This window comes from Hyperolius riggenbachi, chromosome 5 (assembly GCF_040937935.1).
Source record: "Hyperolius riggenbachi isolate aHypRig1 chromosome 5, aHypRig1.pri, whole genome shotgun sequence".
Taxonomy (NCBI): domain Eukaryota; kingdom Metazoa; phylum Chordata; class Amphibia; order Anura; family Hyperoliidae; genus Hyperolius; species Hyperolius riggenbachi.
Window position 1 is genome coordinate 168,222,596 of NC_090650.1, and position 16,165 is coordinate 168,238,760.

The window sequence follows — 16,165 nt, forward strand, 5'->3', positions numbered from 1 at the left end:
TTATAGTGGCAGTCAGTGCATACCTTTTCACTGCACCTGTGTAACTGCACATTGTATTATACCGGGTCTATTTGAAAAGGGCTCCTGTAAAAAAGGGCTCCTGGTGTAGCCCATATATACCAAATTCGTCTACAAAAAGGGCACCTGGTGTAGCCCATATGCCAACTTCGGCTACAAAGGGCAGTCTGGTGTAGCCCATATGCCAACTTCGGCTACAAAGGGTGCCTGGTGTAGCCCATATATGCCTAATTCGGCTACAAAGGGCACCTGGTGTAGCCGAAAAAGCTATATTTAGTTTATTAGGCAAAATTTGTTGGGTTATAAAAGGGCTCTAGATATAGCTAAGAAAAGTGATTATTATGACCCAACTGCTTCCTACTCTCACACAGAACCCTCCCCCGATGGTGCCTAACCCTAATCCCCTAGGAGGTGCCTAACCCTAAGACCCCCCCCCCCCCCGCCCCCTTGTGATGGCTAATCCTAACCTCCCCTGCACCCTCGAATCAAAAATCTCGGCTATAAAAGGGTGCCCTTTTGTAGCAGAATCAAAAACCTTGTAGCTGAATAAAAAATATGGGCTACAAAGGGGTGCCTTTTTGTAGCCAAAAACCTTGTAGCTGAATAAAAATATGGGCTACAAAGGGGTGCCCTTTTGTAGCCGAAAACCTTGTAGCTGAATAAAAAATATGGGCTACAAAGTGGTGCCCTACAGTAGCCTTAAAAAAAAATATGGGCTACAAAAGGGCGCCCGCTTGTAGCCTATATCAAAACTCCGGAGCCCTTTTCACCACCTTGTAGCCCATATTTGCAGAAATAACATTTATGTCTATGGAGGAGCCCTTTTTATACAGGCAGCTCAGGAGCCCTTTTCAACGGATCCCATTATACCACCAGCAGTCAGGTCAAAAAAGTGGATTAGAAAGCAGAAAAACCGAGAGCCCAATATAGTGTAGTATGTTTTGGAAAAGGAGAGATGCAATGAAACGTAAGTATTATACTTACAAACCAGGGTTACCACGCAGGCAACCACTGTTACAGAGTTACACAGTTACATAGTTATTACATAGTTATTTTGGTTGAAAAAAGACATACGTCCATCGAGCTTGAAAGAAAGGGGGAGAATTGAGAGCCCAATATGGTGTAGTATGTTAATGAGGTGATGTCTGATGCAAACACACACAATGGTTATATTCACAAGGACGGGTCGCCTCCAAGGCAACCACTGGATAAGCAGGCGGGGAGAATTGTAACCTGACCCCGCTCAGGGTTAAGAAGTCGCTCTCTGCAGATAGAAGGAAATGGGGATACACCCCTCCACCAAGGGTGGACTAAACAGTTATGTGGTATAACAACAGAGGCGCCAAGTAGAGTAAAATTAGTTAAAATTGTTAAAAAGGGGGAAGTGGGTGGACTCACCTCCCTTCTGAAAAAATGGCCAGACAACGGGCAGGTTACTTCAAGTTTAAAGTAACATTTATTATGAGCTCCAAAAGTGCAACGCGTTTCACAGGTAACAGTCCCGCTTTTTCAGGCAAACAATTTTTGGAGGGAGCAAAGTCGGGTCAAGAGCCAGATATAGCGCCTCTGTCTTTGAGAAGGCCTAGGGACAAAAAGCTCATCCGCCAAGCTATTATATTGCCCTCTGATGTATTTATACATGTTAATTAGATCCCCTCTAAGGCGTCTTTTCTCTAGACTAAATAAACCCAGTTTATCTAACCTTTCTTGGTAAGTGAGACCTTCCATCCCACGTATCAATTTTGTTGCTCGTCTCTGCACCTGCTCTAAAACTGCAATATCTTTTTTGTAATGTGGTGTCCAGAACTGAATTCCATATTCCAGATGTGGCCTTACTAGAGAGTTAAACAGGGGCAATATTATGCTAGCATCTCGAGTTTTTATTTCCCTTTTAATGCATCCCAAAATTTTGTTAGCTTTAGCTGCAGCTGCTTGGTATTGAGTATGATTATTTAACTTGATGTCGATGAGTACTTCTAAGTCCTTCTCCAAGATTGATGTCCCCAACTGTATCCCATTTATTTTGTATGGTGCTAGACCATTAGTACGTCCAAAATGCATGACTTTATATTTGTCAACATTGAATTTCATCTGCCATGTATGTGCCCATATAGCCATCCTATCCAGATCCTGTTGCAATATGACACTATCTTCCTGAGAGTTGATGATTCTGCACAATTTTGTATCATCTGCAAAAATAGCAACATTGCTCACTACTGCATCTACTAGGTCATTAATAAATAAATTGAAGAGCACTGGACCCAGAACAGACCCCTGTGGGACCCCACTGCTAACAGTCTACCATTTTGAGTATGATCCATTGACCACAACTCTTTGTTTTCTGTCCATTAGCCAGTTCCCTATCCATGCACACATACTCTTCCCCAGCCCTTGCATCCTCAACTTTTGCACCAGACTTTTGTGGGGAACAGTGTCAAAGGCTTTTGCAAAGTCCAAGTATATCACATCTACAGCATTCCCAATATCCATATTAGCATTCACTACCTCATAAAAGCTGAGCATGTTAGTCAAGCTGAGCATGTCTTTAGCAAACCCATGTTGATGCTGAGAAATGCAGGTGGTGAGATTAGACCTGTCCCCACTCAGGAATAAGATGTTGCTCTCTGTGGATAGAAGAAAAGAGGGTGTATCACCCTTCCACCAAGGGTGGATCACTTACTTTGTGGAGGTGTACAGAGGCGCCAAAAGAGTAAAATATACTAAAATCATCTAAAAATGTTCAGGAGGCGGTGGTGGACCTGCCACTCCAAACAGACACGATGCTGTTGATTCAGTTAATGCAATTTATTCACATACTCCTAGTGAACACTGGCAATGCGTTTCACGGGCACTATCCCACTTCATCAGGCAAGAAGACAACAGGAGTAACACACAGCTAGGGGTCCAGTCAATGCTTGGCACCCATAGCTGTGTGTTACTCCTGTTGTCTTATTGCCTGATGAAGCGGGATAGTGCCCGTGAAACGCGTTGCCAGTGTTCACTAGGAGTATGTGAATACATTGTATTAACTGAATCAACAGCATCGTGTCTGTTTGGAGTGGCAGGTCCACCACCGCCTCCTGAACATTTTTAGATTATTTTAGTATATTTTACTCTTTTGGCGCCTCTGTACACCTCCACAAAGGTCAAAAGAGTGGTCAGTACCTCACTTTTATCAAAATGAATGAGGCATGGATCCCGGAGGGCTACTGCCTGCCCGAAGACTAGGTCAGTCCCCACACACAGCATCTCTGTCTGCACGCTGTGTGACTGCCTGCCCCAAGACTAAGTCAGTCCCCACACAGCATCTCTGCCTGCAAGCCGCTTGACTACCTTCTCGGCCACCACCAACAGGGTCCAGGATTCCATGTGGATCCCTGAATTTTTATGGCCGCTGCTGCCAAAATAATAATAATTTTTCTGGTGCGTGTACATGCCTAATTTTTCTGGCTGCACTGCGGCTGCAACAACAAAACAAAAGCATGTACATGTGTCAATTCCCCTTCGTGATTGTTACCTTGTCGCGGTGAAGGGGCTTGTGTGTCACAATGAAGCAATAGTCCAAAAGCGAGTCAGCACCGTCTTCAGTAGAAAAATAGCTCTTTTATTGATAAAAACAGCATGATGTCAAGCATCTGTCAGCCACAGCTCCGATGTTTCGGGCGTATCAAATCATCATTTTGCTTCTTGGCTTGAGAAAGGGCTATACGCCCGAAACAGCGGAGCTGTCGCTGACAGATGCTTGACATCATGCTGTTTTTATCAATAAAAGAGCTATTTTTCTACTGAAGACGGTGCTGACTCACTTTTGGACTTTTTCTATGTGTATGGTCTGATGTGCACAGACCATAGGGGTCAAAGCACGTCAGAATCTAATTCCCCCATTGGTGCTTGCCACACACCGTGGACTCACAGTGAAGCAATGACCTATATGAGTGTGTTGGGGGAGGCACACCCAAGATAATAAGGTAATTGCTTCATTGTGGACAGACCAAATTCGATCATCTGGACAGTCACTGTTGTTCTGTCATTGAGCTACCTCAGCCTGACCATATGGGCTTGAAAACTGCCATCACCTGCACTCTCGCCATCGTGCGCACCAGTCCAGCACGGCCATCACTACACAAACAGCGGTTTGTGGTGTGTTACACAGTGAGTTTGGTCTTTCAGTGTGAAGCAGTACACTACTTACACTAACTGCTGATCCATGTATACACACGCAAGATGTTTTCAAGCAATTTAGGCCTCCAATTTAGCAATGCAATGTGATTTCTGCCTTTTGAGGAATTATAACCCTGCTGTGCGTCAAATCCGTAATTTTCCCCGGGACTTTTGGCATGTATCCCCCTCCAGGTGTTAGAACCCTTGAAACATCTTTTCCATTACTTTTGTGGCCAGAAACAGTGTTTGTAGTTTTTCAAGTTCGCCTGCCCATTGAAGTCTATTGCGGTTCGCAAAGTTTGCAGGTTCGCAAACTTTTTCGGAAGTTTAAGTTTGAGGTTCGCAAACTGAAAATTGGAGGTTCGAGCCATCTGTAGGCACATGCCATCAACCCCCAAGATTGTCAGGACGTAGTTGACTATTTAACACAGAACACCTCATCTTCCTCAGCTTCCGCACGAAACCGTGACATATCTTCCTCCTCCTGCTCTTATTCTGGCACCCAACTTAACACTCAGTCGGCAGCCACCATCAAACGGCCATCATCCCGGGGCTCAGTGGTGTGGAAATGTTTTTGTGTGTCTGCCTCAGATGAGAGCGATGCCATCTGTACTCTCTGCCACCAAAAATTAAACCGTGGAAAGACCAAGACCTGTGTAGGGACAACTGCCTTACGAAGGCACATGATGAAAAAGCACAAACTGCAATCGGAAGACCACCTGAGGAAAAGCAGCACACAAAAGCAAAGCCATACACCGCAGTGAAAGATACCAGGCCGCAATTATTTCTCAAAAAAGGTGATATCCAAACTGTACCGTGATGTTGAAAGGCAAGTGGTGTCATCTCTGACAGAGATGGCCAAACGGTTCACCGGCGAACGGGAACCGGCAAACTTCCATGGTTCGCGATCACGGAGAACTGCAAACTTTTTCGGAAGTTCGGTCCGCTTCTATACTACATCATTAGGGTCAACTTTGACCCTCTACATCACAGTCAGCAGGCACATTGTAGCCAATCAGGCTACCTACACTCCCTCCTGGAGCCCCCCCCCCTTATGAAAGGCAGGCAGCACCAGGCATTTCACTCACTCGTGTGCCTGCAGTAATTAGAGAAGGGAGACCTGCTGCTGCTGCAGAGAGAGCTATAGGGAAAGCTTAGTTGAAGGCTTGTTAGCTTGCTCCTTGCTGATTCCTATTGCTAGAAAAGTACCCCTCAACAGCTCTTTTGAGAGCTAATCTTGTTCTTGTGATCTATTTCTTGTGCACATTTGTAAGTCCCAATCGCTGCACCTGTCCACTGTTTAGTGCACCTACCTACCTACTGTTATAATGTAAGTATTATATGTAGGCCTCAGTTATTTGAACTGAGTTAGTTAAAAGGCTTGATTTGCACAGGGTCTCTTTAAGCATAATTTCTCGGAGAGGAATTATAAAGACTTTTACCAGAAGCAGATTGTCCTCGTCCGATGGACAGGGACACTATCTGTTCAAATGTATAGACTTTCAGACTGCAAAGGGGAAAACAGAGGCCAATATTTAATAAACAGAGAACATTCCTGTATGTAAGGGAAAGGGATCATAGAATATTAATCGAGTAGGTGGGTATTATGACACCACGAGGGGTCTGAGCCAATAGTCGGTTTTGGGGGATGGCTCAGATGAGGTCACAGTTAACTCTTTCCTGGTCAGTATTTAGGTTCATGACGAGCCAACGGAGCTCTTACTCTTACCTTCACGCTCTCTATCTACTGGCTGGAACCCTTTACTTATATATATATTTATTTATGTCTCGTTAGTTATCTTGTATGCTGTATATACTTAGTTTAGATGTAACGTAGTATAGAAAGAAGGTAACTGACTAACATTCAGGAGAAATGTTAGACAAGAGCTTGTAACGCAAGTAGACTTAATGAACTATTGCTTCGCTAAGATGTAACGACATGTAGAGATGAGTATCTGTATATCTGTTGACTTAATAAACTCCATCAAACTTTGAAGACGCCTAAGAAAGTCTATCTCTTGCTTGCTGTGATGAGTCGTGTTTGCAACTCTTGCTGATGAGTTTGCTGGTGCCAGAGCAAAAGGTGATTAAAAACAGTGGTGCCGTGAACCCAGCGCTGTCTAGCAGAAAAGGCAGGCAAGGAACGGGCCAGATGTCAGTCTGTTATCTAGTTTTTCCAGGACTTTCACAGTAACAAGCGGAGGAGACGTTGAGACGCTCGCTGGAAACTTATCGAGATGAGATAAGTGGTGCTGCCAGGCTGCAAGGAAACCAGGCGCACAGAATGACGTTCAAGTAATTACAACGGCGAAGGCTCGTGGACTGAATAATATAGGTGTGATGTACACACACCTAACGCCAAAATACAGATCGTGGGCTGTCCCAGCGGTGGCTTGGCAAGTGCCGTAGTGGAATCGATCTGCTGAACAGAGGAATCAGTAGCCCGAGGGAGTCCAGAGCTTCGTGAGCAAAACTTGACCACTGCTGTAATGAACGGTCATTCGTGGAGAACGTCTCAAGGAACTGGCAAGGATAAAAGTTTGTTTATTTGGAGTTGATAATGTATTTTGTGGGTTGTGTGCAGCTGCGGATTTTTTTCTCCCTCCCGTGGGTTTTTAGGGAGGGGGGGCTGACAGGGCTGACAGTAGCTGTTCAGCGCCAGCGTGGGCAGCGTACATGTGATTTAACATAGTGATTTGGTCATAGTATCTATGCTTTAACCTCCTTGCCGGTTATCCCGATTATGCAAATCTGCCCAGCGGGGCCTCCTTGCCGGTTATCCCGATTATGCAAATCTGCCCAGCGGGGCCTGAGAAATCCTCCTGGAGGAAATTTGACCCAGTCATTCTGCGCCTCTGCAACGTAACACCTCAAAAACTGCTCCAATGACTGATTGACTCTCTCAGTCTGCCCATTGGTCTGTGGGTGGTAGCCTAACGAAAATGACAGCTTCATGCCCATTTGGTGGCAAAATGCCCTCCAGAATCTAGAAATAAATTGGACTCCCCGATCTGACACTATGTTTTCCGGAATGCCGCCGGAAAACGTGGATGATGAACAAATCGTCCAGTTCCTGGGCCGAGGGGAGTCCTTTCAAGGGCACAAAATGGGCCATCTTACTGAAGCGGTCGACTACCACCCAAATGACCAACATGCCTTCAGACCTGGGGAGCTCACCCACAAAATCCATGGACAAGTGGGTCCACGGTTCACTCGGGGTGGGCAAAGGCTGCATCGTACCTACAGGTGCCAGCCGGGAGGGCTTGCTTTTTGCACATACCGTACACTCGCTAACAAACTCTTTGCAATCTGCTGCCAGAGAAGGCCACCAAGCATACCTGGCCACAAGATCCTGCGTCCTAGACGCCCCAGGATGTCCCGCATTCTTGTGTGAATGGAACATCTCCAAGACCTGGAGACGAAATGGTAGAGGAATAAACATGACCCCCTCCGGTTTCCCTTCCGGGATGTCCTGCTGGAAGGGAGTTAAAGTCTCCTTCCAGTCCTCCCAAGTTTCAGTTATAGCTAGCACCAATTTCTGTGGGACAATGGTCTCAGGAACAGAGGGCTGTGCTGTCTCTGGTTCAAAGCACCTGGAGAGGGCATCTGCCTTAATATTCTTGCTACCCGGCGTGTACGTAATAATAAATCTGAACCTTGAGAAAAACAGTGACCATCGAGCCTGACGAGGGCTTAACCTTTTAGCCCCCTCGATGTATTACAGATTTTTGTGATCAGTGTAAACCATGATCGTATGTTCTGCTCCTTCTAACCAATGACTCCATTCTTCAAAGGCCAGTTTAATGGCTAGGAGCTCTCTGTTGCCTATATCATAGTTTATCTCTGCTGGGGAGAACCTACGAGAGAAATAAGCACACAGGTGTTATCTTCCCTGCAACCCAGACCGCTGAGACAGCACAGCCCCCACTCCAATTTCCGAGGCGTCCACCTCGACGATGAAGGGATAGGAAGTGTCCACATGTCTTAGGATGGGTGCAGAGCAGAACAAATCTTTTAAGGTAGAAAATGCCTGCAGAGCTTCTGGAGACCAGTGGGTGGTATCTGCCCCTTTTTTAGTGTAACTGGTGAGGGGTGCAATGACAGTGGAGGACCCACTGTCGTCATCCCGTGACGTCATCCCGCCCCGTCGCCATGGACGAAGCGATCGGAGTGGCTGCAGAGCTGCTGCTACTCAGCGGCTATCATGTAGCGAGCCCTGGGATCGCTAGTCGCTACATGATTAAAAAAAAAATCAAAAAAAAATGTGCTGCGCTGCCCCCTTGCCAGGGGAATTAGACCGGCAAGGAGGTAAATGTGCAGGTGAGGATTCTTTCCCCCGAAAGGGGGGAGGGGAATATTTCTTGTGCTTTAATGTTCCTGTGTTGCATGTTACGGCTTAAAGGAATACTATAGATTCACATATTTTTTTCAATTGACACAGGAATTGTTTGGCAAGTGCTGCTAAGTACTGGTGTATACATTTTAGTAGCAACTTCTTTGTTTACTGTTAGCAAAATACTTTCAAGCTTTACTGACGCCAAAACTGACGGCTGACTGAGCCATGAGGAGAGGGGAAATTCCCCTCACACTTGATCAGTTAACTCTATGTGTAACTCTGCATGTGACAGAGAACAGCTGCAGCTTCTGTGTCCTGTGTTTCTGACTGACATGTCTGAAGAGAGCAGAGGAAATGTAACTAATTGTCACAGCTTTTCATACTGTTTTTGCTTTTAGAGTTTGATATGTTTGATATTTTCTTTCTGTAGTCTGATATGCAACTCTGGCTGTGCATTGAAGCAGACACCCCTTCTGCAATTGATTTGTCCCAATATAGCTAATTCCTACACTCAATAAATTACAGCTTTTGCCTCTGATATTTAACATGAAAAGTAAGAAAATGTTTACACAGCTACTTAGACATAATTTTCACACTGTCATTTTAGAACACTTGGGTATCGATAGTATTCCTTTAAATAGGGGGTATATACATGTTTGTCTATACACTGGCATGTTTTCTTTCGCTGGTCAGATGTTAACTGGGTTATCCGCTACGTTTTTTTTTCCTTTTTCTTTCTCTCCCTCTCGCTTCACAGGAAAGGTCTGCTACTGTCTACACAGTGTGTTAGGAGAGCTTGGAGTGATGCCAGCGGTGTTTCAGTCTAGTGTAGAGCACACACAGCAAAGGGGGGTGGCAGTCTACAAGTAGTGGATGGGGGAGTGAGAGTGAGAGAAGCCAGAGAGAAAGGCTAGATGTTGAGTGAGGGACATTCAACTTTCCAGTCAGAGTGTCTACGCTGTCTGGTAGCAGTTGGAAGTATTTTTTTTTCTCTTTCTCTCTGTTTTTTTTGCGTGAGCTGGATATACAGGATTGCACACAGCCCACTTCACTGGGTCGCTTTGAAGGTATGAAGCAATTTAAAGTCACAGCTGGGGTAGTGGGAGAAGCACTGTGTGTGGCTCTTGCTGTATTTGGCTTGTGCGTGTTTTTTTCGGTGATTTGCATTGTTCAGTGTCATGTGGTTTTTTCATGGATCGCAGTGTAGGTGTAGTTGGGGGGGCCAATACAGCGGCCCCACCCCCTCTCTACGAATTGGGGGGGGGAGTATATGCTAACAGCTGGAAGATGTGTTCGTTTTTTTTGTCGTTCAACATTCCAGGCATAGTTTATGCTACAAGTAAAGTAAAGTGAAGTATTTATAGTGGCGAAGGTTATACAGTGAAGGCTAGTGCCTACCTCGTAGGTTATAGAATGAAGGGATGATTTGATTCTGCTTTTTGAGGTTTCTGTGTAATTGCAGGATGTTTTTTTTTCAGCCGTCAGGAGATAAGAAACTTCACAAACTGCTGTGCTATTTGTTTTGTATGTGTTTTTTTTGCAGGCATCCGAGAGTGTATGCTAAGTTTCTAAGAAGAGATCCATATGCTGAAATGTCTAGATATGCTGAAATGTATAGTGTGCATGTATTTTTCCTTTCTATAAGTGTAAGGAAACGCGGAAAATCAGCCGCCTCTACTCAGCGGGAGGCGGCTGTTTCCATGGAGAGCATGGCGGAACGCGGAAAAACCGCCGCGTCTGACGCGGCGGTTAGCACGCATGGCCCTGTTGCTGACACTCTGGCCCAGCGCGGGGAGGCAGCCGCTGGTGCAGATGGCGGTGCGACCAACCCCGCGCATGGGTCAGCAGAGACATTGCAAAGCAGTACTGGTGTGGCTGGGACTGATAGTCCACCTAGGTTCAGAATGACGCACGTGCGCGCGGTGAGGCAGAACTTTTATGGCAGTCAGAGAAAGGTCAGCTGACCAGGCCTGTCAGCTGACATTTTCAGCAGTTATCATTGGTCCAGCACTTAGGGAGAGCACTGGTGTATATATACTGGGTGCTGGTCATTCTCTGGTTGTCTGTCGTTGCGATCACATCGTGGTAGCACTCAGGCCTTGTCTGTATCTATGTTCTAGCACAGTTTCCAAAGGTGTTGACGATAACGGACCTCACACCTTAGCGTTAGGAATATTGAACTGTATTATTTGTTATGACTTTCTGCCTGCCTGACTATTCCTCTGTACTCTGATTCTGTACCTTGCTATCTCTGATATCCTGTTGCCAAACTCTGCTCGTTCCTAGACTCTGTATTTGCCTCCTGATTCTGTACCCCGCTATTCTGATACCCTGTTGCCGAACTCTGCCTGTTTATTGGATTCCGTATCTGTCTCCTGAATCTGTACCTTATCTGTCTGTGTGTTTACGACCTGGATTGCCCGACCTCGAGAACTGGCCTTACTGTTAGAGGCAGTTCCCAGACCTGTTAGTGACACCCTCTCTCTGGTGTCACTCACACTCTGTCCTTCCTACTTTCAGCCTAGCTCCTCCCCCGGGAGAGTCTAGGCATACGGAAGGAACATACTTCTGTGCAGTACTCCTTACTGCTTCTGTACCTTCTCCTAAGGTGCAATACTCAAAGTATTACTGTCACACCAAAACACTCTTATCTCTCAGGTGTCCAGAGGTTAGAATATATATCTGATTACCGGTGATACTGCAGATCATCAATAATCGGGTATATTCTGCATTCTCAGTGATACTGCAGATCACCGGTAATCAGACCCTCTCTGTGTTACACCGATCGTTACAGTATAGGATTGAGAGGTTGCTATGGGGGATTACATAGCAGCCATCTTGGCTGGCATGCCATGACTCAAAATGGAGTCGGAGTTTTGAGAAAGCCACTCCCACCTTCATGATGTATTAGGAGGGGAGGGGGCAGGAAGCGCCCACTGATAGGCATGCCCCAATGGCAGGGGGGAGGATGTGCTGGGGGGATCCCACGTCCCATGTCACAGCTGTGCACACGGCGCCGTGCATGGAAGCAGCTGGTGGGGGGGGTCCAGAGTGGGGACAGAGAGATTCCACCTAGTATCTTGGCTTCCAGATAATTTCCTCAAAAGAAATCTGGGCACAGAGAGTGTCCGCAAGTTGCATGGTCACGGATGGGAAGTGTTTTCCAGCCAGGGGCATGGCGACACGTAGTCAGATATTTCCCAGGGAGTGATTTGCAAGAGCGGATCGGGGGGGGGGGGGAAGGTATCTGGACAGGGGTACTTATGGGATTATTCCTTTAAGTGAGGCACCTTAAAGTGCGGTGCAGCATGTGTTCCCAATAGAGATAGGGAGGACAGTGGGAGAGGGGGAAAGGAAAAGAGAGAAAGAAAGGAGTTGACCAATCCAGGTGTACGTCACTGCGACTGCAGAACGTTTTTTTCAGGGATTTTTTGTGTCAGGGACAGGACCAGAGATTGACAAAGAGGTCATTGCTGGGCTGTTAGTGTGTTTTTCCTCGCCCACCGATTGATCAAATATATATATTTTTTCTTTCTCTTCTTTTCTCCAGCTCTGATTCAGTTTAGCACAGAACGGAACTGAAAGCAGTTCATGGGGCAATTACAAAGAAACATAGAATTGCCATTTATAGAGTGACAGTGTCTCAGTACGGTATTTGCCATAGGACTACCTACTGAGTGGGCATTCAGTGATTCGCATGCAGGCATGCGCAGCTCTGAACCCTGTGTGGTTACCTGGCAAACATTGGTCAGAGGGTACACTAAACAGGACATCGAGCAGAGAGGGCTGCGATCGATGAAGTTCTAGGTAAGTCAATGCGAAAATGAGAAAGAGCATTGCAACCGCACCTGCAAAGCAGCAACAGGTGTGTGGCATCCGTAATCTGTACATACTACGGCCGCGTATGTACAGAAGGGGGGATGTGGGGAGAGTTTGCAATGAGGTGAGAGTTTCCAAAGGTGAAGTCCGCGGGAGCAAATTTTAAACAGGTAAGTACTTTGGATAGTACTTAGGTAGGGGAGAGGAGTTTAGCTCCAGTCTACCAAAAAGAGCAAACAGAGTTCATGAGAACCAAAAAGCAACGAGATCAATTACGGTATATATATTGATCAATTTAAAGTGTACAGAGTACAAGCCGCTGGGCAAAACCCAAATCATTAATAAGATTAATAACTGATTTGTTTGTATTTCGATTTCAGGAGTTTGGCAATATGGAATCGAGACAGGTGCAGTGCTGGCAGCAAAGATGGAGATGTCAGTCGGATAAGCAAAAGGTTCCAGATGCCAATCCGAGTTTAGAGAACAGCGAGATTTCTGAGATCGGAAAGAGACTGAGAAACGAGATTTCTGAGATCGGAAAGAGACTGAGAAACAAGATTTCTGAGACTGGAAAGAGACTAAAAAAACTGACTGAGCAAAGCATAATGCAAATTGCTAATGTTTTTCTTTCCCAAGGAGGTGCTTTTATAATGAAGAGTATGCTGATGGTGATCCTAGGCTGCCATTCTGTCCTAGGAGAACGAAGAGAGGACATTCTCATGAACAATAAGAAGTTAATGAGAACACAAGGCCCAAGCATGTTAATGTTTGGAGAAAAAGAGGCTGATCCTCTTTCACTTCCCTCTGATTGGCACGTGGGGTACAAGCAGAGAACAAGGAATAGATCACAAGTGCCAGGTGCAAACAAATTTCATGGCACAATGTTGGTGAAAGGTCTGAAGGGTCAGGTGTGCTGGAAGTTTGAATTGAACTGCAGTGTAAATCTGCTCTTGAATGTCACCCTCCCAGAATCGATGCACCGATCCAAAGTTTTGTTAAAAGGTACATTGCAGTACATGCAAAAGGTGGAGTGTGTGATTCAGAGGTACCTTGTCTTGGTTATCCAGAGTGAGATGCTTCCAGATTGGAGAGGAACGAGCAGAAAGAGTCACTTCTCCTACAAGAGAGACGCAGGGGACAACATCACACTCTGGAGTTACCAACAGAGTAACTGTGTCTCTGGAACAACTCTACACACGTAAAGGCTTGAAAGCCGAGGGTTTGTGGTTCTCGAAACAAGAAGTAAAAATCGAGATCAAGCCACATTTCCAGGTGACAAAGAGGGTGGGGAGAGCGATCCCGAGGGAGGGAAAGCCAACACAGGGAACCCCATTCTCACTACACTGGTCACAACAGGGGACAATATTACACAGTCCATATGCAGCCACTTATCCTCACGCTAGTTGGGTAAGTGAAGAGGTACTCTTAATTAAAAGATTGCAGAGAGTACAGGCTTCCCGACCTCAGGTACACATTTTGCCTCAGGACATAAGGGGGGAAGAGGTCCAATCAAGACAGTTGGGGACATATTTTGTCAGGGAGATGCTAAGAGATCCTGTACAACTGAGATTGGACAAGGAGAGGTTTATCGATTTTTCTGGTAAAGCATCTTTTGCATGGAAGCATCGAGATGTTTGGGTGAACAAATGGAAAGGATGCAACGCTTCTTTAAGCACCGCTACTTCCGTAGTTCCCACCTCAACACATGTCATACCCCATGACCTGAGAGGTCAACATTTTTTGGTGCTAGACGGGGAGGTGAACCAAGTAGAGATTTACCAATTTAGTGAAGAAGCCTGCGGGCTCAATAACACAGAATGCGATGCTACCATTCAAAAGATCCGCTCTGAAGCCAAACCAATAGTTCCGGTGGCTGAAGGAAAGGTTTGTTTTTTTAAACATAATTTCTAATGGCACATTCAAGGTACATTTTCATAATTGTTCCGATCAGGTAGATTTTTCGAGGGGAGCTTATTGTATGAGCGGAGATCCCATATGGATCAAGTCATCCAAGTTTGATGACGTCATTAATCAAATTGTTAAGAGAACTCTAAAGTTCAAAGCTTCAGGGGGAGTTCCCATCCTGAAGGATAATCCGCCATGGGACAAATTGGTACAGGTTTGGACACAAGACGACCACACTTTGTTACAACGGTTAAACAAACAGAACACTAAGTTAGAGGTAAGATTTTACCATGATCCAGGTGATCTTAACGAGGTAGAACACAAATATAAGCAGGTGAGTTCCAGTCTGACCTGGTGGAAAAGGTTTCCGGCGATGTTCCAGGGACACTCGGACTGGGCCTCTGCAGTTCAAAATTTCTTCCTACACCCACTGGTCGTCGGGATGGGGATGACAACTTTGGGCATCATTATCCAGGTGAGGTTGTGTTAAATTACGCAAAACAAATTAACCTGGTCAAGAAATTGGTGCCTCATATCTCATGAACCTATATTTCCAAATTAAGGGATATACAGGGTTACAGGTATGAGTTGTAGCAGTACCTATGATGGAGCTGATTGTATAAAGGCGTTCTTTTAGAAGACACCTGGCACTGCTACAATGCTTAACAGACAAACAAGTTTCACTTTTCTGTGATCATGCAAGTTTGTAAGTGATACACAAGTGACGCAAATACTGAGAATGTGGTATAGAGGGATTTAGAAGTAGGGCATTCCCAGGGAGCCTGGTTATAGGAAGGCCAAGAGGTCTTGCCCTCTCTCCCAGGAAGAACCACCTAGAGCAGAGAAGGTGTGTGAGCATAAGCATCGAAAAGTGAAACATAAAGCAAAGAAACCAGGTACTGCTGGGTTCAGAGGCAGGAATCTGCAGATCAAGCCTTTTAGGGGGGATTGTTATAATTTAAGTATTATATGTAGGCCTCAGTTATTTGAACTGAGTTAGTTGAAAGGCTTGATTTGCACAGGGTCTCTTTAAGCATACTTTCTCGGAGAGAAATTATCAAGACTTTTACCAGAAGCAGATTGTCCTCGTCCGAAGGACAGGGACACTATCTGTTCAAATGTATAGACTTTCAGACTGCAAAGGGGAAAACAGAGGCCAATATTTAAAAAAACAGAGAACATTCCTGTATGTAAGGGAAAGGGATCATAGAATATTAATCGAGTAGGTGGGTATTATGACACCACGAGGGGTCTGAGCCAATAGTCGGTTTTGGGGGATGGCTCAGATGAGGTCACAGTTAACTCTTTCCTGGTCAGTATTTAGGTTCATGATGAGCCAACTGAGCTCTTACTCTTACCTTCAAGCTCTCTATCTACTGGCTGGAACCCTTTACTTATATATATTTATTTATGTCTCGTTAGATATCTTGTATGCTGTATATACTTAGTTTAGATGTAACGTAGTATAGAAAGAAGGAGGAATGTTAGTCAAGAGCTTGTAACGCAAATGGACTTAAAGAATGATTGCTTCGCTAAGATGTAACGACATGTAGAGATGAGTATCTGTATGTCTGTTGACTTAATAAACTCCATCAAACTTTGAAGACGCCTAAGAAAGTCTATCTCCTGCTTGCTGTGATGAGTCGTGTTTGCAACTCTTGCTGATGAGTTTGCTGGTGCCAGAGCAAAAGGTGATTTATAACACCTACCTACCTACGTGAGCGCATGCATTGTTAATACCACCAGTCATTGCAGCTGTTCACGGTACCTGTGTGTGTGTGTGAAAGCTGCACATTTGTAATCCCAATCACTGCACCTTTTCACTGTTCAGTGCACCTACCTACCTACATGAGCGCATGCATTGTTAATACCACCAGTCATTGCAGTTGTCACAGTACCAGTATGTGTGTGTGACAGCAGTACATT

At 45.4% G+C, this 16,165-nt stretch overlaps 1 protein-coding gene across 1 annotated transcript in view; it reads left to right on the forward strand.

The window, feature by feature from the left end:
- ANKRD33B (ankyrin repeat domain 33B) overlaps positions 1 to 15,818 on the forward strand; it is a 688,858-nt gene extending 673,040 nt beyond the window's left edge. Inside the window, exon 5 of the mRNA XM_068236428.1 lies at positions 12,715 to 15,818. Within this exon, the coding sequence (XP_068092529.1) occupies positions 12,715 to 12,782 (68 nt within the window). The 3' untranslated portion in view covers positions 12,783 to 15,818. The remainder of the gene's footprint in view (positions 1 to 12,714) is intronic.
- The last annotated feature ends 347 nt before the right edge of the window (positions 15,819 to 16,165 follow it).